The 22,698-nt window shown below is 51.3% G+C and overlaps 1 protein-coding gene and 1 long non-coding RNA gene across 4 annotated transcripts in view; one reads left to right on the top strand and one right to left on the bottom strand.

Moving 5' to 3' along the window:
• LOC119175907 (uncharacterized) overlaps window positions 1–22,698 on the bottom strand; it is a 103,218-nt gene that overhangs the window by 72,467 nt on the left and 8,053 nt on the right. For 2 of the 3 annotated variants that reach the window (XM_075877046.1, XM_075877045.1), the window contains exon 2: window positions 14,486–14,750. The exons of the other annotated variant lie outside the window; for it this stretch is intronic. In XM_075877046.1, the coding sequence (XP_075733161.1) occupies window positions 14,486–14,569 (84 nt within the window). In that variant the 5' untranslated portion in view covers window positions 14,570–14,750. The remainder of the gene's footprint in view (window positions 1–14,485; window positions 14,751–22,698) is intronic. 3 annotated transcript variants of the gene reach the window in all.
• LOC142775584 (uncharacterized) overlaps window positions 1,110–22,698 on the top strand; it is a 179,180-nt gene continuing 157,591 nt past the window's right edge. The window contains exon 1 of the long non-coding RNA XR_012886799.1: window positions 1,110–1,406. This is a non-coding gene — a long non-coding RNA (uncharacterized LOC142775584). The remainder of the gene's footprint in view (window positions 1,407–22,698) is intronic.

Consider the following 22,698-nt stretch of genomic DNA (forward strand, 5'->3'; position numbering starts at 1 on the left):
CTATTATGAGCATAGTCATATCCCACCATATTGTCAGATTCCGCCATTGGTGAACTGCGATTGGTCCAAGGGGCCGTTACGGCCTCTATGGTCAGCTTAAAATCTCCCCATCACGAATTTTGACAATATGACAGAATTCGAGTGTGTCCAGAATAGCACCCAAGCAATGGTCGAACCGATGCTGTTGGCGAAAACATATGTGCCCGACTTGTCGAGTGCCCCGCCGTGGTGGTCTTGTGGCTGAGGTACTCGGCTGCTGACCCACAGGTCACGGGTTCGAATCCCGACTGCGGTGGCTGCATTTCCGATGGAGGCGGAAATGTTGTAGGCCCGTGTGCTCAGATTTGGGTGCACGATAAAGAACCCCAGGTGGTCGAAATTTCCGGGGCCCTCCACTACGGCGTCTCTCATAATCATATGGTGGTTTTGGGACGTTAAATACCACATATCATCATCACTTGTCGAGTGAGCAGTGTTCCCATTTTCGACCTTCCGGGTTCCCAACTCGCTCATGTGTTGAAAAAAAAAATATTGCCTGAAACTTTCATTCTTGCTAGAGTATTTTTTTTTATATCTTCGCTGTCGAGAGGGGGCAAATAGATTGAACTTTATAGGGACGTTCGCCGGACCCGCCAGATTTCTTGCCGCGAGAATTTCGTTTTTGAGAGCTTTCGTTATTGAGGGATTCAACCGCAACTAATTAACAAAACGTGCTAAACATGTTTACTATTCTCTATACTCTAGAGCAACAACAACTTGAGAGCAGTTGTTGCTCTCGTATTGGTAATATAATAAAAACGACTGGAAATTTGCAGGGCATCACAATTCATGGAATATATCTCTTTTTAGATATCAACGAACCTGCATATAATTTGAGATATCTATTGCCGCATTGCAATGACGATATCGAAAGCGAGCGTGCAGGGCGCGTAGAATACGTGGTTGTCGCTTGCGTCATACCGGAACTCCCCGATCCTTCGAAAAAATTATTTACTTTCTGCACGTTCGCAGAGCATGAAATTATTTGAAACAGGCCATTGTGTCACGTGACTGGGTGAAGACAGTGTCTGGATTTCATTTGCCTCGTTTTTTTTTGTGGGGGGGGGGGGGGGGGGTGTTATTTTGCGCTCCCTGCTTCCACCGTCGTGAAACATACGTAAAGCTCGACTCTGCAGCAAGAAAAAAAAAAACTATTAGCTCGAAAAGCCAACGGGGTCTTTGACACGCCCAAATGCACTTCGGAAGCTGGCAGCGGAACGAACCGAGTTGCTTATTTGTCACCAATGCAAGGCTCGGCGGTCGAGGACAACCCGCTGCCGAGAGAAGGCGGAAGCCCGCAATGAGAGAAACACACGCACGCACCCAGAGATTCTGCGATTACTCAAGAAAGCGCGGGAGGAAAACAGGTAAGCTACGGGGCGACCATTTTGCGCAAAATCCACCTTTCGGCACGCGACAGCCTTATTTGTGCGCGCGACGCACCGGTGGCTCTCGGGGCAGAAGCGGCCAGATTATCCCCCCCGAAAGCTTCTTGTCGTGAGGGGCGGCGCAAAAAGCCGCCGACCGGAGAAAAGAGCCCGGCGGCCCCCGGGGATTGTTCCTGTTTAGAACGCAACAGCCAACCCTCCCCCACGACTGGGAACCCTTGGCTCTGTTCCAGGGAAACTCGAACCGGCCTTTTTGCCCTTACAAGAAACGACCCCAACTTCGCCCGGGACCACGACCCGGCGGCGAACATCTGCACTCGCGGAGAAAAGAAATTTCTTCCTTTTCATTGCCCTCTCGCCGCGCTTAATTCAAGCCGGAGGGAGCGACCGCCTCCTCTAGCCGTAAAGCACAACCGTTCGCGCGACAGTCGCCGTGCTTCCGCTTTTGCGACGAACTTCCTACTGCCCCTCCAGGCCTTGAAAGTACGGCAGCCGCCGGGAACCCGAGTGATGTAAAAGCGGCCGTGACACGTGCACGCCCACGTAACCCCCACGGGCGCGAGTGAAAGCCGGTCGTGACGACGCCTCTTTCGCTTAACACTTCACATACCCGACTGCGTCTACTGGCGAAACTCGAGCATAATCGCGGCTAGGCAACGTGCAACGCTACATCGAAACCACGTGCACTGTTCACTGTTTTTTTTACTGTTGATGGCACATGTTTTGAGTGGTGTAAGAAGGAAACCATAAACAAAAAATATATCCTCTTCACAGTGCGTAACCAGCCATAAGGGTGGGCGGCAGCAGGTATCGCCGGCCACCTTTACACAACAAACGTTCCCAGCTTCGCGAGTCGTGGCCCTGCCGGTAGACTGCACACATAGATCCTCTTGTCACCTTATCTTCGTTTCCACATGTATAAGCCGACGTGCCCATTTTACAGGCAAAATCAACAAATAACTTACGATTCAGGCGACTAGAGGGGACGCCTAAGTCGAAAACGATTGGACGATGGACTACAGCGAAAGATGCATCGACAGCGTTCAGACCTTGTAAAACACGCGTAAAACGCGTACTTGCGCCAATTGACCAGGTAAAGCCCCCGCCCGACACTAACGAGAACTTCGATGCTCGTGGAACCGTTCGCGCGAAAAAGGTGAAAGAAATGAACGCTTGTTTTCAGCTGTCAAGTAGCATTTGTTGATGCTACGACCATTTAGCGGCCACCCCAGTGAGTGCCTCCTAAGAGCACGATGTCGTCTGCAAACCGGGTACGTTGCTCAAGTATTTCCCGTTAACCTGCATTCCTTTTTCTTTCAGATCTAGTCGTTTGAATGCTTCTAGTAAACAACGCCGGAGAAAACCTCATTCCGACATTCCCCGCTATACTGCAGGACTTCAATCGTATCTTGCTTTTGGCACAAAAAAAAAAAAACGTCACATAATTCCTAAGTACTCTTCGTTATAAAAACGCAATGCACTCACGAAACCACGTCGGTGAAGCCACCAGCGGTCACGGGGCACCTTGCACCCGATTTGTCATTCTAAGAGCGAGCCGCGTGAAGGTGTTCCGCACCAAGAGCGGTCTCTCGTCCAGGCAGCAATGACGAACGCTTCTCGGCGACGAGTGCTTTCGTGTATATAGGCCCGTTGTATATGAGCAGCTCGGACGCGAGCAGGACACCTAACGGCTCCGGAATGCGTCCGCAAGTGCCAAGGAAGAATGCACGCACAAAAACCAAGGGGGCGAACAAAGAGTAATGGGAATAAAACAAAAAACTGCGTCTCAGTCGCTACTTTATACCTCTATAGATTGAGGCGCGCGTGCCTCGCTTTAACCAGAGAGCACGCACGATAGCTTGGTGATGACTGCAGATGAAGCACGAACGAAACTGAAAACGCGCGCCTTCAGTGACGAGATTGGCAGCGAGGAATTTCGCGATTGCAGTAATGTTCCACGGAAATGTATACCTCCAAACATGAATGTAGTTGTCCTTCGATGTCTATAGGCAAGTGGCGGCTATTCCGTCACAGGCTTTCCTTTCACAGAATATGTTTCTTAGAAGCGCTCAGCGGCACAGACCGACACGGTGATCGTACAGTGCATCTTGACTGGTATATGCTTGACAGCGACGTAAACGCGTTCTCATACACAGCCGCCGTATTGTAGTACATCACGTGCCAGCGTCGAGATGCGCAGCGCTCCCTGGCAGTCGGTGAGTACACAAACGGGACAGATGGGCACCGGCGCTCCAGCGAACGGAAAAAACGGCGCGAGTCGGCGCAGCTTCTCGGAGAGGAAGGGCGCAGCGGAACAAGAGCAGATCGCGTCGCGGAGCCGATTTTCGCAGTTGCGTGCGCACGTGCCAGACCCGAGGCGCCGTTTGTTCGGGCCGTGGGCGGTGATGGATGCGTGCTCTCAATCACAGTGCTCGCCGAATACATCAGCGGCAGCCAAGCGAGAAGTCAATACCGTCCCTCGAAGCAGCCGACGTTTCGCAATCCAGGATATGCCCACTGCCGCGTTCCTCCCTGCGCGCGCGCCTTTCCCGCCGCGGGTTCAAGGACGGCGCAGCGAAAAGTGTCACGCCTTCCCGCTTCGCTGACCTTTTTCACAAAAAAAAGCTGAGCAAGGGTCCACAATGGCAGCGTGTTCGGGCTCGAGCCTAGCTCGAACAACGCGTTGCTGCCTCACTGCTCATCCAGCAAGAAAAAGCGAATTTCTCTCGACGCGGTTTGTGCAGCTTAAATATACGATTCCATAAGGAATGAGGAACGTATACGTTACATGCGTTCAGCTGTTCGTCGCTCCAATAAATTTTTAACACGCTCGAAAACAGTATCGTGACGCATGGATTGACTCGCGACCTAGGCATGAACTGCATTTACTCCACCAAATTGACTTGATTGATTTGTGGGGTTTAACGTACCAAAACCACCATATGAATATGAGAGGCACCATAGAGGAGGGCTCCGGAAATTTAGACCACCTGGGCTTCTTTAACGTGCGCCCATAAATCTGAGCACACGTGCCTATTTTCGCCTCCATCGAAAATGCAGCCGCCACAGCCGGAATTCGATCCCGCGATCTGCAGGTCAGCAGACGAGTACCCTAGCCACTATTTACCACCGCGGCGCGGCATTACTCCACCAAAGAAAGTGCCGGTCAAGTTAAGAGATCTTTCGTTGCGTTTTTTTTCTTCCCCGGCTATATAAACACTTAGCAGCAGCTGGCATGTGATGATCTCTAATTTGTGATTCCTTGAGAGGATAAACTGTCGTTTAGGCGCTCATACTCTGCCAGGTGCATGTAACCTTTCGAGAAATATGGCAAATAACAGCGAAATCCCACTTTTCCCGCACTAATGTTTAATCCGACAATGTGCGTTCAACAGAAAACTTATATGTTGAATACAAAGGCGCCAGATTATATACAATTCAGTGGATTTGCACAGGCACTGATGAAAAACAAATTATGTTCTTTCTCGCATACTGTTCACAACTTTAGCAGAAGTCGCAGGTCTAGCCAAACTTGATGCCGTAGACTTCAGTATCCGGCTAGAGCAGCAATCACAATCCACTATACCTTTTCGCCGATTGGCTCCAGTCTACGTAATTAGGCTCCAATTCATGGTCAATGCCGAAGTTGACACAAAACTTCGTTTGCTATCGGCAGGTCGAGATCTTGCGAGAAAGCCGCCGGTAAGGTACGCAATTTCCGTAGCGGGCACAGCGTAAGCGCCGAGATCTAGCGTGCGCTTCACTACGCACGCATCTATTTTAGGTTCAGCGCACTCTTGCTCCCTTTCGCCCGTAGCGTGCGCACGCAACGGACGTGCATCCACATGCACCCTAAATGCATGACCAGAACTAACCTCTATTTTGTAACGCTTTAAATGCTTTTGCAGTCGACCATTCAGACATTTTCCGGTTAGACACACGCAGCAACAACCACAATTCAAAGGGATCACACGCACGACGCCCCGTATATCCGTCGCGGTGTCACAATCAGGTTTCTGCTTTTTGGTAAATCACGTTGTCCAGTCATCCAACGTTGCGCTCCAGCTTAGCAGCGATCCCAATCCATTGCACCTCTATTGGCTTCAGGTTGCTTATTTAGGATCCGAATGCATCGAAACTGACACGGACTTCGTTCGCTGCCATGACCACCGTAGTGTTGTCGATTAAAGCCATCTTGTCTATTTTGGTCTCGGCAGTTCGAGATCTCGCGAGAGCCGCCGATAAGGTACGCAACAGCCGTAGCGGGCGCCACCTAATCGCCGAGATCTGTGCGCATCCCCTGCGTGCGCAAACGCACGCATCTCTCTTGGGCTCAGCGCATGCGCACTCTTGCTCCCTCTTGCGCGTTGCGTACGCTAAACCGTTGCGCGCGCTAAACTAGAGCTATCTATTGACGCAATGTGTTCTCGAACTCTGCTCCTGCACCACGTGAAGGACACACGCACGCCGAAGTTCAATCACTGGATTTAGCTCGCAACGCGAAGAAAACTGAAGGGCGTGAGTTGAGGCTTCCGCCAGCGCGAATCCGGCGGTGAACAAGCAACCGCAAGCAAAAAACCCTGTTCGATAGCGCAAACAAAAGGAGCCGCGAACAGCGGAGCCGGCAACCGTAACGCGACCCTGGCGGGCAAGAAAAACAGACAGGCCGCGCGTCATGCACGATTAGTGACGAACGTCCCCGCGATGCCCGCACGATGCAATCTACTGCGTGTGTGCGGCACGAGATTAGGTAGCAAGAAAGGGGGAGGCTGGGTCAAAGAACTCGGGGCCCGTCCTAATCCCAGGGCAGCAGCCGTGCGCCCGGCCCGTGGCCAGCCACCACGGTGACATTCACCCCGGCCGGCTGCGACGTGTTGCTTCCTCCTCCACGGAGGAGGCATTTTCGCCTCCCGCACACATAGGCCCCCTTGCGCAGAGGAAGCCGCCGGTCACTCGAGCATGCAGGCTCGGCTCCCGACGTTGTTTCATCCTTGAGAAAGACCGCCGCTGCCGCCCGCTACACCGTCCGCCGCTGCCTCCCTCGCTAAAGACAAGGAAGATAAAAAAAAAAAAAAGAGCCGCGCAAGATCTTTCGGGACGCCTTTCTGACCCATTTCGACGCGCTCGTTCGGAATCGCAGCGAAATTTTCGGCCCGAATTGTTCTAGCGCAGGAAAGGAGCAATTGGCCAGCCCCGACGGGTCGCGTCTTGGACTTCCGTTCCCGTACGACGACTGCAGTGCGGAAACTTTCACGCAACTCGGCGAGGCCAGGGGGCCGCGCGCACACATTGTCTGTGCGCGAGGTGCGCAGTCGAGGACACTGGGCGGAGGAGACCCTGTGCAGGTGGGCGTGCGCAAGCCGCTTCCAAACGACGCGCAGGTCACACGCCGGCTGCGACGGGCAGCGTTTCCTATGCCAGCTTTTTGCGTGAAACACAGCATAAGGGAAGATTTTTTTTTTCGTTTCTTAATTCGGACATTTCATCACTTTTTTTGTTTTTCGTCGCCTGTGGCAGAGAGCGCAGTTGAACCGTTCTGTTCATTTCTGGACTAGACTATATACATACGCAACAGTTATAACTCGTCCTTCTCACAATTTATTTTTTTATCTTTCTTTTCATTTATCTTTTATATATTTCTTTCATTTATTTACCCGTACGAGCTGTGTTCTGTATTCCAGCAATACGCAATTTTCCCGGGTCAGTTCAATGTTCGAAGAGAGGAGGAATCTCGACACACGCCCGCCGGCTCCAGTTCCGAAGCAGGCGGGCGTGCATCAGCCAGGATCGCAACACTTCACCGTCGTCACCGGGAACCACAGACTGAACCAGTATTTACCAGTATCATCTTCGATTGGTTTGCGTGAGAGCTAGTCGGTGACCGTGAGTGCTGAGCAGCAGTGTCTTATTCCGTGTTTCTTTCCTTCGTGCATGAGCGAAGTTTTTGCTGCAACCACCAAAAAGGCCAACTCCGGCGATTTTTCGACCATGTCAAGGTAATGGTGTTTTTATGTTCATGAGACACTCTCGTCACGAGCCCAATAGCTGAAATACTCAGGAAATTCGAAAATAATTTTAATAAGCAAAAATGTACAGAACCGAAACCGAAACCTGACCGGGCGTCCTGTCTGCGTATGACGTACTATTTGGTAAGGACCAGAGGCGGTATGCTGGTCCCTAGAACGCTTGGTACAATAACTGTGAAAGCCAGGCCAGCGAAGCACCGGCCAAACACCATAGAGGAAGGAAGAAAGCTTTCCCGTGCTCGTGCCAAAGACCGACACCGTCGCTTCATGGACAGCATAATAAACGCTATAGCAGCTAAAGTAGCGATGCCATCGGCAGCGTCACTTCGGTTGACATGCCAAACATGACGTCACACAGACAGTGTTGCCAATAATTCTGGAAAGCGAGGTGAGCTTTTCGAGGCAATCTTTAAAGTTTATTTGCTAACAATCAACGTATCTCTCAAGCCTGTAATCTGGCATAAATTACGGAAATGTACAAAGTAACGTACCCAGAGAATTTCATTGAGATCCATTGACCTCGAAATATCGGCGGAGTTGGCCTTTCACATGCTCTCACCACCAGCAGCCACGCGCTCCGAGGATCGCGCTTCGACCGCCGAGCACTGTACAGACCTACTGCATGTCTATAAACAGCGGTTGGCGCCGCCGGCATACTGAAGTGCTAGTAGCGACGCCACGCAGCGCGAACTTCGCCCAGCCCAATGCTCGCCATCGCCCTCAATGATCACGTGGCAACTGGCGCAGCAGCTGCAAAGTGCCTCCGAGCACAGCGCGTTGGGACGCGGGGAAACTCTGTATGTCGACGGCGCCAACCGCTGTTTACAAACGCATGGAACAGGTCTGCACTCGCCTTTTCCCACACGCACGCACACGCACAAACAGCAGCGTGTAGTCATTTTTGTAAACAACGAACACGGTACCGTATACGTGCAGAAAGGGGCGTCTTTCTTCGGGCTGGTTTACTACTGTCAAGATGCACTCTAAGACAGAGGAAAGCGGTAAAACTCGTCTTTTGACAGGACACGTTCGTTGCAGCGGGCAGACATGCGTATATTCATGAACTATAGTGTAAACGAAGATATCATTCGAAAAAGACACCGTATAGAAATTATATATATATGCGATTCAATTGTATATTCCGACACAGTTTTTATCGATTATTCATATTCCAGTCGGACGTTACATCATTAGACCCTTGAAATAAGTAGGCAATCAGAAGACAAGGATTAAATAATGTTTAACTACAGTAAAGTACGTGCTGCAATAGGTGTATGGAAGCCGGTGAGCATGCCCACTTGATTAAAATATTGAAACATGTCATGGTTTTGCGATAAGCGCAGTCGCGGTGTCGGTAAACTGGTCGATTCCTGTGCGATGTCAGTGCAAGTCAATAAGGAACACCAGGTGCTCCTGATTTCCGGAGCCCTCCACCACTGCCGCGTCCCTCATAATCAAATCGTGGTTTTGGGATGTTAAAACCCACAAATTATTATACGGTCGATTCTTTCACCGTTGACCGATGCAGAACGAACTGACAGCGCAGCACATTTCGCAGTGCAATTTCGTAACGTGTAACACCTCGCGAAAGCTGGCAGCCTCAAAACTATAGACGTCAGAGTCTGTCCAGGCGGCGCTGTAAAAAACGCCGCCGCCAGCGCTCTCATCGCCGTGCTGGCCATAACTGGGTAGTGCACAGAGAAGCCGTCTAGATGCGAACGTGCATATGCCGTCCTCTTTCGTTGGTGTCGAGGCGCCGTTTCCTAAAAAATCGAGGACCTCACAAGCTTCTTTCCTCAATCCAACCTCGTTTCAAAACAGTAAGAAGCTCATCAAAGTTAACTGTGGGCACAGAGCAAAATATCTCTATGTTCGCCGTGCGGCGCAACTCGCAATTTCAGAGCAAGCGAGCATCGCATGACATCGAGTTCGAGGCAACCACTCCGACGCACGTTCTCTAACGCCTAAATGCGTTAACTTTGGGCATACAAATGATGCCAAACAATGGGGTACATAAGCGATCAATGTAACTCAGGATCAGTGGTACGAAGCTCGCTTTATCCGGCACGAATGGCCCCCGCGATATTAGCATTTGCAGTTGGATTGTCCATCCATTTCTCGCTTGTGGTGAATTGAACTGTTTTATTACGCATCCTAGAATGTTCTTCTGGCGGTTGTGTTCCGACTGTAAATGAGGATACATGCGAGTCCACTTCCTCGATGTAAAACGAAAGTCGAAACCTTACAGGCCTCTGAGACAGCTCCGGCAATCGCGGAGACCAACGTCAAGAAAAATCTGCTTGTTGTCACGACCAACATTTCGCAATTTACCTATATATGATCGATGTTTGCTATAGCATTTGCTATCGTTAAACGACGGAACTTGGAGCCTTCACAGCCAACGTGCGCGATTCTGTGCGATGGCGACCACTTGAGATTATCGGCCGGTGTTCACAGCGTGCGCGATGTATATGTAGAGCTTCATAATCAAGGTTATTCACGAAGGTTACTCAAAACAACAACAGGTGGCCTGCATTATCACACTTTCTCACGCTACTGGCTGTGGCGAACGCGAGTGTTTTGCTTACGCAACACGCTCGCAATGGCCTCGTATCCAGCGCTCTCGCCTTTTCTGCTTCGCGAAAGCTACGGAAATCGGTAAAACTGAAGTCCGTCATGTCCGTGGCAATACACAACGCAGCAGCAGCGTTGACGAGGTCTTTTTTTCTTTTTTTCGTAAAGCGGGGAGCTGTTGCGTCTGCTCTTGTTTTCGCCGTAGCTCTGGCGGGTGAACCAGCAAGCACTTCACGGTGGTTTGGTAACGCGTCCGACAAGCGGAGAGAAATTCGTAGCTCTTCTTCTGAGTGTTTATTGGGTGATACATCTAATATTTCGCCCAGTCATTGTTTCGCACGCGCTATAGTTGCACCTGGTTGCGCAGCAAAGTGTGCAAGGCAGTCGGGCTTTGCACTACCCAAAACTGCGCCGACAGGTGGTTGTCGGCAAAACTCCAGAGTCGTCACGTCTCTGCACTTCGACTTCAACGCGAGCTTTCAGACTCGTCGGCTCAAACTTCCTAAAACGCCGTGCAAGAAACGCCCACCTCTTCAGCTTAAATACTAAAACCACTTTATACACTATAGGCGATATTTTTTTCTTTATTTTACCCACAACATAAAAAAAAACGAGCTCACAAAACTAACGAAAATGACAGCGGTGTATACCATCGATTACGAGCTCGATTCGTGCTGCGCTGATACCCAATCACGTCGGCGGAGACGATGTCGACGAAACGCATAAAGCCCCAAACGTTCTTCATTATTGCTCGTAAAATTTCCTATTATGTTACGAATACATTATTGCCATAACGTCACCAACTTTATCTATCATCCAGTCCAGCACAGACGACACCGACGATACAAGCGACACGCATAGCACCTTACGAGCTACGTTTCATTCGAGTCTCCCGCCAAAGGAACTGGGAATTCATTAGCGGCATCTGAAATTTTCTTCATACGCACGCTCTCTTCCATAAAAAGGACAAAAAAGAGCGACGCACATAATTAATCTCTCATAATAGGTAGCCTGCCTTGAGAGACGCATGACTATGACTGGCAGCTGGTAGAAAGGATGAGTATGTGTGCAGCGGATGTTATGTCACGGTAAACCAAATAATAATAATAATAATAATAATAATAATAATAATAATAATAATAATAATAATAATAATAATAATAATAATAATAATAAAGAAGGAAAATGACGGCGCCTCGTTTCCGGAAAAGAATTGGAGCAAAGAAAAAAAAGGAAGGGAGGGGATGTATCGCCTGCAGCAACATCATGGCTTCACCCTCCACCCACCCAGCCAACCATATAGAGTATTAACGACCCATGTTTGCGTTTCATTTTGCGACCCATCGCGTTTCAATGAGGCACGTGCCGAGTAATTTCACCAAGAGTTCCACCGCGCGGAGCCCATTAGCGATGTTTCGAAATGCAAACAGCGCCAACGAAATAGTTGTCTCTCCCTGAGAGGTACTGTAACACGGAATTACCCCTCGCCCGCCGCCTTTATCCGCAGGGCCGGAATGGAAACGAGTATAAAAGGGGCGTCTGCGGACGAGGCACCATCCCCGAATTGCCGGCAAAACACGGGGCGCGCCAGCAGCTTCTTTCCGCTCTGCATACGGCGTGCGCGAAGCCGGGCGCAACAAACGGACCCCCCTCGACCCAATTTTAATTCTGCGCGAGCGGCGTCATTATAGCGCGTCATGCGTGGTAAAACACGGTCCAATCGTGTCTTTGCGCCACCTTTTCTTATTTTTCTTTCTTATCGTTAATTCCCCCCCCCCCCCCTTACGAAAACGCAGGCTCTCCGGTTCACTACAGTATGCACGTATCCCGTGGTGCGACGCACTCGCAGGTCGACTCTTAACTTGGTAACCGGTTATACGGATATTGTCTTGGGGCGGCACATGCAGAGCGAAGAGCGCGCCAAGGACAGCGACGGAAAAACGACGTTCATTACTACACTAACTAGCGACAGGAACGACGTACGTGCGAGTACCGCAATCAACGTGAAAGAATTGCGCACCGCATGCTGCGAAGCTGAAAGCACGCGGAAACATACGATGTCATTATGCGGAAGGTCTCCACCAGTACAAAGGATCGCAAGCTCCGCTTTCTCGAAAGCTTCACTTGGAATACTTCCACTACTTAGGGAGACGGCGACAGTCGTTTCTGTTTAGGAGAATCTCCGCATTTGCATGTTAACAAGTTTTCGCCCACGTGGGACGCACATGGGAAAGTAGCACACGAGCACGCTCAACCACGGGCTCGGACGCGAAAAGAAAAGAACCGTAGCGAAGCTATAGATACGTTTCGCTCCTCCCAAGGCGCAGCCGCTGCTTCTGTGGATCGAACCCACGACCTCATGTTGTACAAACCACTGAGACATCGCGGTTGACTCTTCGTCCCGAACACACCGCCGTTCCCTGCTGCAGATGCATGTCGCGCACGTACACAGTATCGCGTTAATCGACGTTCTTCTCCGCACCCGATCCCAGTATCGGCTTCGGCTCAGAGCGTGGAGTGTATGCGAGGGGCACGAGAGAGATCTTTCCGGGTGGATAACTGTCCCGAAAGGCAGAGCTCGCCCTTTCGCGACTCGACAAGCGGCTCGGCCACTGTTGGTCTTGTTTTTGTGAAATCTTGCCGGTCAAGGCAAGTCGGTTACAGGTTTGCTAAACTACGCGCGTTAAAACCGCATCGCTCAGTCGACGTCAACGGCCCGTAACGGTCGGCGTTACTTGGCTTTAGGAATACCCAACATCAGCTTGTTTGAACAGAGAACACAAGGACGCCTGTTTCACAAGGACCTCGGCATTTGCTCCGCCCGGTGTGTTGCCCTCGCCACTGGAAAGGGACAGGCAACGACTCTTGTCACTGTTCACTCTACCACCGGGCTGTGGGCTACACAGCGGTAAGCCCGTATTAGCGATGTGAGAACCCTCGCCAGAATGCGTCATTTAGCCAAGAAGCGTGAAGAGACGAAACGCGAAGAATATGCATGACCAGCGCGCGAGACTGGGGAAAACAAGGAGGTTAGCCAAACTGTCAGCAACGTTGTCAGAAACATTTTCAAGAGGGGGTGGGGGGGGGAGGGGTCAATCATACTTTGTTTGTATGTGCGCCTGTATATATGCACATGCGAAAGTAAAAAGTTTCGAAGAACTAGGCTGAACCCCCCCCCCCCCCCCCCCAGTAGCCTGTGATATCCGGTTCACTACCTTGCTCCAGGGTAAAGGGAGTATACGGAATAGAGGACGAAAGTGCAAGACTATAAACGAGTCAAGACCGCGTGTAAGAATTACAAATACGCTGAAGCTTAGCGTCACGAGGGAATCCTCCTTCAAGCGTAAAACTGATCTACCACCCTGGCCATCTCGCCGAATCTTCCTGATCTCCAAGCAAATACAACATTCGCAAGTGCTGCCCGGATTTCGCCAGGCGTCACACAGTATACGCACACACTGGCGCCATTCCACGGATCGGGACCAGGCTGCCTATAGGAGGCCGAAAGGCTGCCGTGAATGGGGCGGCTACCCATTGAGCGGGCGTGCGCTTCACTTGCGGCCCATCGAAAGCAGCGGTGATGTATCGCTTGGGGCGCGGAATCGGGGCCAGTTTACGCAACCCTGACGAACGTGCGTCACCTGAGCTGGCTCTGCCGTGTATCAGATTTGGGCGACCAAGAAGGGCCGTCGACGCCGATTCCGTGTCAAGGACGCGCCGCATGGCTTTGCCAAGCTCGCCGAAGAGCGGGCGAAAACTGCGGTTTCGTGCCACCAAAGAAGACTCGGCCCTCGCCGCGCGCGTCACTCACTGAATGCGCTAGCATGTGGACGTGACCCGCCGCCGAACTATTTATTCCGACTACTCGACCCCTTTCCCCCGCTCTTTTTACCGCATTGGAGCAAAAAGGTCACCTCGGAGCATGCCACTTCTCGCGCAAAATGCGGCGTGTGCCTTCGAGAAGCCACACCGATTCTTTTTTTTCAGAGATGCCCGGCATTTCATTAACGCGAAATAGCGAAACACGTCCGCAGGTGTTAAGAAGATCGCGCGCGGTGAGCGAAACACGTCCTGAGTCTGCATTCTCCAATGAAACAAGTCGCAGTGTTTGCACCTTCTACAACACTCGTGTGTGAACAGGAAACCGCACCCCCGACGGACAAGGTCGCCGAATCAAGTGCCGGTATTGGCGGAGCTGATTAAGGGGCGACTTCGTTCGTGCTACGATGCTTCACAGCAACGGGCGGTCAAAGTGTTGACTCCACCACTTGGGACCGTCTGCGTAAAGCGGACAATTCGGTATCGTTCCAAGCACACCTCACAGCAAACTGTGCAGCAAGGAAAAACAGGAATCCCCGCTGCTCATTCGACTGTTCGGGCATACTTGCGTCAACCACAGATCGGGGACACAAAAAGGGTGAAAGGGATGCTGGGAGGTTATCTCAGTCACATACTTGCCTTAGCTTCCATTCGTTCCCGCGCAAGCAGATATGCGCTACGTCCGTGACCGAAGGATGATGATGCGACGCTAGCGACGGCCATGACTGATGAGTCGCTGCACTCTTAGATTGCTCGCTTGGCGCAGATGCTTTTCCAGACTCCTGCAGCCTCGGGAGAGAAACCATGAGGAGCGATCGTCACGCAAGCATTGTCGCTAGCAGCCAGGTGGCAAGACAGGCTTCCGGCCATTGTCCCGACACCCGTACGCGCCTCGACGGCATAGCTGTAAAGGAAACAACTGCCATTAATTGACCTGCTACGAAGCCTCCGGGTCCGAGCACGGCTCAACACTACGCACTCGGCAACTACACCAGCGTAATGTTTGGTGTAGTTTGCTTGTACACGCGCCGCAGCGCATTTTCATGCCAACTAACAATGCGTCACTGGGCCCTCTCTCTACAAGGGGATGCTGCGAGTGCATCCACTGCATTCAGCAATAAAGTCTACATATTCGCTCATGACATTAGCTAGCACATCAGCGTAAGCAAACTACCAGCAGCAACTTTAGGCTAGAGAGAGAGAGAGAATTTATTAGAAGGCAGACAGGTCGGCCTGAGCATGTGCGCTATAACCTGCTACTCTACAGACACTGGAAAAAAGGGAAGGGGAAGTACGGGGGGGGGGGGGGGATGAAGGGTGATGATAAACACACGCGCGCTTCAGCTGTTATAACTCTACGACCCTTTCAGAACAAGACTATTTTTTTGGCTCATTGGCAACCGTGAAACATGGTCACAGCGAGGGCGCACGACTGTAGGCGAGTCAAGTAATGGAGTAGCGGCTCGTGCAGCAACCTGGGGGTATGAATCATCCGTCATCATCATCAGCAGCACCACCAACACCACCACCAGCAGCAGCACAGCAGCAGCCTGAATATGCCCACTGCAGGGCAAAGGCATCTCATGTTCCGCCAATCGTGTGCCTACTGCATGCGGCAACGTAATCCCTGCATACTTCTTAATCTCATCGGTCCACCTAATTTCCTGCCTCCCTCACGCGTTTCCCTTCTCTGAGGAATCCAGCCAGTCACCCTTAATGACCAGCGGTTATCCTGCCTACGTGCAACATGACCGGCCCATTCTAATTCCTTTTTCTTGATTTCGACTATAATAACGTCCTTTACAACCGTTTGTTTCCTGATCCACTTTACTGTCTTCTTGTCCCTTAAGGTCACACGTATTATTTTCCGTTCCACGGCTCGCTGCGTCATCCTCAACTTAATCTTAACCCTGTTCGTAGGCTCACAGGCGCCCAAAGTGTGGGTATAGCAGCGAGTCCCACTTCAACGCCTCGATCATAGTCATGCAGTAACACTTTGTGAACAAAAATGTGCCGACGGAGAGCTCGTCTTTGAATGTGAGCTCCGAATAGCCTTTGAGCAACTGCATGTCCATTGCGCGTTTGGTACCATCGTGTTTCGTTGTAATAAGTTAATAACTTCAGGAAGCGCTTATCGACAGACTTCAGCACTGACACTTATCTCTATACGTATAGGCTATAGCTTGTTTGAATCATGGCATCTTCCATTATTCGCATTTCTCTCCGGATATATATTGCCACGTCCCGTATATATATATATATATATATATACGACGTCTAAGGCACTGACCCATTCACATTCTGAGTTGCCTTATGCCGTCTTTAAAAATTATTATCATCATCATCATCATCATCATCATTAGTAGTAGTAGTAGTAGTAGTAGTAGTAGTAGCAGTAGTAGTAGTAGTAGTAGCAGTAGCAGTAGCAGCAGCAGCAACTAATTTAGGCTACAGGTCAGGTGCGGAGGAAGTTGTCGTGCTAAAGTTTTGTTTCTATAAGGCTGCATGATTCGTTTTGTTGGTCTCGCCTTGGAATAAAAGAAGTCCGACTTCTCAAGCTCGGGTCATGGGCGAATAGACACACTCATTTTCCCTGCATATTTATAGCGCTGTAAATCCCGCGAGGTGTCGATGATTTCGGCGCTGTTTCTCACCAACCACCCTGATCATGGCGCACATTAAAATTGGGCGTGTAGAGACCATTTCCGTCGTCATTGTTTTGCACGCCTCCCTCGTGCGACCAACACGAGCGCAACGAAGAAGCGTGCGCGCAAACGCAAACAATTTTTTCTGCGGCGCACATTATATGTAACCCTCCACTCAACAATGTCAGTACTGCTCGTTCTGGCCCATGCCCGTGCTGTCAGAGTCTGAGCACGACACAAAGCCTCGTAATAACTGTCCAGAACTTTCGCCGCGCGACAGCTCAGTTGGCGCGGTCGACTCTCGGAGGAGCATCGTTGATATATGGCTTGGAATATGGACCGTTTCGTTTTCCCTCTCTGATGGTGCATGCCCATGCGCAAAGGATTCGGATGGCGTTCCTTCGCGCTGGCGGTGTAATGGCGAATCACGAGGTGACGTGACGACAACAATAACAAAAAAAAGATGTTCTGTGCTTTCCACTAGAGGTGTGCGACTATTTGAAAATTTCGAACAACGAGTCAAATAGCGTACTAGAATCGAATAGCACGTATTCGAAATGCGGAATTTTTTTCGAATATTTTTTCGAATAATTAGCAGAGACAAAGAATGCTCGAAGGAACAAGTCGTTAGAACAGCGAAGGGTAACTTTTCTTGTTTTCATCATTGTATAACCCTGATGCACAAATCCCGCGTACTTACGGCACTATCGCCGCTACATTGATCACATGATCAAGGTGTGTCACCGAAGCGACAGTATACTCAATCCACTATCTTCACCATGACAGTCAAGGTGGTGTTAAGTAATGAGAATTGGTCAGTGTTTACGTGTCAGCTTTATAACAGCGGAGCTGTTAATTGTTTCGTCATGGCGTGCGGTGTAACCAGAAAACTATCATCATCATCATCGTCATCAATCTATATGCGCTCTCTAAGTCTTCATCTTGTGCTTCGCCCCATGAACACATCCCCCGATTTGTCTGGTGTAAGATCCGCTAGGTCTGATAGTCAGGAGAACGAGTACATAGAGAAAGACTCTTAAGAAATAAAGGAAAGAGACACTAAGGAAGTAGACACACAAAAGAAGCTACAACAGAAAGAAAGCGAGAGGGGGGGGGGGGATAATGAAAAAAAATAGAAGGGGCGAGGAAAAAATAGAGAAAGAAAGAGATAGAAAAAACTGAAAGAGAAAAAGAGCAAGAATTCGCACTTCTTTCAGGTTTGACACCATTTGTGCGGAGTGTTCTTTTTTTCCTCTTTCCTTTCTTTTAAAGGTTAACGAAGTACCACCTCCAATCACTGCTATATTTCAGCCTGCAGCTACAAAACATTTTGAGGGATTGATTGCTGCTGTATACGAGCTTACCTCAATTAAAATAATTGTATTATTTTTTCTGTCTGTTCGCAGTAACCGTTACCTCGCTAAAGCTTGTGAATATCTGTTTCAGCTTTCAAGTGAAATGTCGTCGAAGTTTTCGACCGTCCTTAAAATTGGAAACCTGCCAGTCTGTAGAGCTGCTCTGAAAATCGTCACCTTACTATTCGAACAGTATTCGATTAGTACACGTATTCGGTACGAAAATTGACTCTTCGCACAGCCCTACTTTTTCACCATCGCAACAATCTTTGTGAGCGTAATAGAACGGACGGGCGCACCGCCACGAATAGCCCGATTTCGGCACTCTCAGTGCAACGGAGCGCCACCACGAACGAGACGGGAGCGCAGCTGCGTGCTCACCCAGACCGGACTCCGAAGCGTGCTCGGCACCCTGGCGTCGAAACCCGGTGCGCTGCTAAAAGAGGTGAACTGCGAACGCACACGGGCCCCTACAGACCGATGCATCCAGCAAGCGACGAGAGGGCGCGAACCACGTACGCAGAACAAGGCCCGCTCGGCGGAGCACCATGGAGCACTCCCGTGGCGTCCCCGTTAACGGTCGGACAAAGGCGCGGTATTAATTGCCCATCCGTAGGCGGAAAACAGGGGCGTCGGTGCGGCTCCCATGGCACGGCACTGACCCAGTTGAAGGCAGAATAGCCACCCGTCGACACTTGTGCGGGAAGGAAAACAAAGACCGCTTGTATAACACATGGGCAGTTCGCACCGGAGCGACAGCAGTAGACAAATCAAGAAGGAATTATGCAAACGTACGCTGCCATCACAGACTACGATCACGAGCGCCCAAAGAGGGTGCTTTCTTCGGCAGGCGAGCTTCTTGCCCACGACCATGCACAGGTTTCGTTGTCGGGCGCAAAGCACTTTTGTGTACAAATGCTGCGAGACCATACTGCTGCTTCGCCTGCATCCCCTTTCGGATGCAACCGAACGCGTCCAATAGAAAGGGCACAAGGCACAGTCACAACACGTCCGGCATATAGATGCGAAGCATCTTAGAGCGGGGTTCAATCCGGTGTGAGGCGTGACCACTTTCACTCTGCGTTCGCGTCCCCTCCCCCTCTCCCACGCTCCCCCTGTCGCCTCGCAACGCTGACGCAGGCAGCGTCTACTAGCCTACGCTCGCTCCCCCCTTTCTCTCGTCTAGGTATCCCACCCCGCGGCGTTTACACCTCCACCGCGCATGCGCGTCCCCTCCTCTTTCTCTCCTCTCCTACGCAATCCCTTCTCACGCCTCGCAACACCAACGCAGGCAGCGTCTGCTAGCAAGTTTCTTGATTGAAAAAAAAAAAGCGACTGCTTGCGCTGCATAACCGTTCACTGGCTACCCCGATAATATAGACACTGGATCTTTACCTCCAAGGTAGTGCCGCTGGGAGATTTCTCCTGTGCGTTGTCGAACAATAATAATTCGCAGCGTGCGCGTAAACTGAAAGCAGACTCCATGTCTATGTGTCCAATAGGAGTTTTCTGTCTCTCATTAAGCATTAGCAGCGATTGGCATGCTCCATAGGAAACACTGGTCCATCGCCGCGGGCTTTGAACCTCCCAAGGTTTCTCTCCAGCGTAACGCCGCGATGAGCGCCAGCGTCAACGCCACCGCCAGTGTAAGCGTTAGCGTCCACGGCTTCGCATCAACACACGGTTCCTTTTAGTGAGATGCTGTGTAATTTTTCATTCTACTTTCAAAGGAACGAATAGAAGGAAATTAAAACGAACGTCGTAAACTATTCAATACTAAGGCACCTACAATACGCAACGGCTGTGAGATTGTCATACCACAGACCATGACCGCGCACGCACTGTCCAATGCAAAGAACTCAAACAAGCTGATTTCGGCGACAGTTTTTCACTGCATGAGGTGGCGGTGCGACAACTGTCCATGACGAATACCTCCACGAGAGCGAAGCTGTCAAAGTGGAAGACTGTCATGGGCGCCTTCGCCACGGGTGTGGCCGTCACTAGGGTCGGGTGTGCGGGCGAAAGACGTGCTGCTCGACCAGGAGCTTGTTTTGGTGGCTTCGGAATCTTTGCTCGTGCCCCGCGGAGTCGAAGGCAGCCGACAGAAGCACTCAGCCTTTTGCCGTTTCTAAATTTGTAGCGCACGCTGCCACAGGGAGCAGGCGCCCGTCCGAGCGCTCGAGTGGAAATCCGGTGGCACGTGACGCAATTATTTATCGGCTGCTGCCGGCGGCATCTTGCATGCAGCAGCGCGCGGCGACACCCTTCGGCGCCGCCACCGGTTGCGAACACGGCGCTCCCACACGCGCAGCGGGAGAACACCTGGCGCTTGTGCACACGCGCGAGCTATGCGTGGCTCGTGCGGTTTCCCTTCGTGCCCACACCGACCAAATTCCGGACGACTGTGACATCGGTATCGGACGGGAAGGGGCGCACGTTTGCTCTGTCCCACTTGCGAAATGTAAGCCCGGAGACACGGAAGCTGTAAAAGGTATAAACGAGCAGCAGACGCGTGGGATCTGTATGCAGCTCTTAAACCCGCTGCGATGCGGCACGCAAGCGAAATTGGCCAGATTGTATGGCCACTTGTGAGTCAATGCGCGAACTTAATTGCAACCCTATACACTGTTCAAACGCGAGACAACGTAAGCTGGTCTGACACGCTGTGTTTGTATAGCTCATCTTATTTGTCCTACGCGCTTTCCAGAAGTTGGCAAGATATCGCAAAAAGAATCTCTATTTTGAACCAGCTGTATTTGTTTTGCGTGGGCTCCAAATAAAGGAGCGACTACGCAGGGCCACTTAGCAGAGACATTTTAAAACGAAGAGAAAAAGTTCTACGCAGGTAAAGCAATTGCAACCATTGAGAAATATAAGAAATATTCGCGATGCTGCGACTCCTTGTCGCTCGACGGATCATTAACTATTGACTAAAGTTTTTACCGAAAAGGATCCCTTAAGGGCGCAAGTATATTCTACAATGACATTTTCCCTTCTTTTCACTTTCGAGCAAAACGCATTACACCAATGTTTCCTGTTCTCAGAAAATAGCAGTATAACCTGATATGCTTACTGAAGCTATAGGAGACGTGGCGAGGTACGCTTTCCAGATGGCCGGCCAGAGCTGGCCTGTACGCGCACACAGGCATGTATCGAATCTCACGGACGCAGGAATAGAGCGGCGATGCACTGAGTGCCCGGATATCGACAGGCAAGGCGCGAGCAAGAAGCGGCTCCCTTGTCGGATCAAAGGGCGTTCGGGATATACGGCGAGAAAAGGAGAGCAACTCCCCAACCGGCGGCAATCACCGTGGATGCTATTACGATACGCCCACGCAAATATCTTCAGCACGAATGGCCGTCATCGCCGAAATCATCGTCGATGACGCTCCGACATTTCCCTAGGGAAGAAGGAGCAGACTGATTCGCCGTCGAGCGCTCCCTTATCAGCCAATTAGCCGCGAGCAGCGGGGACATCGCTCCTGCGGCGATCCTGTTTCCAGAGAGCGCGGGAATAAGACACGCGCCGGATTACATTCGCCGCGCCTCTTCGGTCGCTCTGTTTTCGTTACCGCCGGCTCGCGCCCCTCGGGCGAGGTCGGCACACTGCAGCGGCGGCCAAAGCAAACACACGCGACGCAACGCCATGGGCGCGTCGTTGGGAGTAATTTTAATGCGATTGCCGGCCACCAGGATAACCCGCCGAGCGGAGTACACTGACGATGAGGACAGGAGAAACTTCCGCGGTCGACCCGGGGATCACTTCCGGCCATCAGTGCACGCGCGCTAGCGATATGTATTCGGAGCCAGACGCACCCGCTCTCTGTGAGTAAGCGTATTCGAGTCAGATACATTCTGTAATCGGGCCTCGGCGTAGAACGCAGGCCGGAACTGCCGAGCACTCGCGGAAAGCGCGCGCGGGCGTCGACCGAAATAACCTCTCGCGAGCGGGTCTCCGCTGCGAGTTTGTTGTGCCACGAGGCGCAAAAGTGGCGTAACTTTTTTTTTTTTTTTCGTCATCATTCAGTGGCAATCTTACGAGAGGGAAACATATATTCATGCTGAAAGTGTGGGCACGGAGTTGACAGCGCAGTTTTTTTCATCGTCCCCTGTACGAATCTTAGACGGAATTGTTTGTTTGCTCTACAAATAATGCACAAGACTTCGAGAAAGAAAAGGCCAAGTCTCCTTTACCAGAGATCAGCGCAGGGTCATCCTCTTTTCCGTACAAGGCAACCGATACATAAACAATTCGTCTCTTTGTGCAGCGCATAAAAGATAAATAAACGTGCGGCCGCCAGAGTGCGCTTGGAGGTCCACGTGGTTGACCCTTCCTACATCCTCACGTGTTAGCCACTGAGCCAGCCACGTGCGAGATTGCTTAGCCGAAGCCACGCGCATTCGTCAACAGGGTCTTCCCCATCAAGGGAGGCAGCGAAGGGGGTGACAAAGCTCTTCCGGCGCGCTCAGACTGGCGCTTGGAAAACGCGGCAGCGAGCGTGTGCGACCCCGGCGATAGAAGACGACATGTTCCCTCGCAGGAAATCAGGGCCGACTCGCTCGCTGGAAGCGCGCCGAGCGAAACGCGCCTCTTTCTCGGCCGCGCACCGCGTTGAGTGATTGGCCCGATCCAGGGTAAACAAGCCGGGGTCCCGCACGCGCCGCGAATCGAGAGGTTCCGAATGAAAAGAGCGGGGGAGAACTAAAAGTCGAACAGGCGAGCGACCGTGTGTTGAAACACGGGGGCACGCACTCCGCTCGGTCAGGCTGCCAGACGCTTTTTTCTTCCGCGCTCTCCAAAACAAAAACCTCCGCTGCGAAATGTCAGCCGCACACTGCATGCTTCTTTGTT

Source organism: Rhipicephalus microplus, chromosome X (assembly GCF_043290135.1).
Source record: "Rhipicephalus microplus isolate Deutch F79 chromosome X, USDA_Rmic, whole genome shotgun sequence".
Lineage (NCBI taxonomy): Eukaryota > Metazoa > Arthropoda > Arachnida > Ixodida > Ixodidae > Rhipicephalus > Rhipicephalus microplus.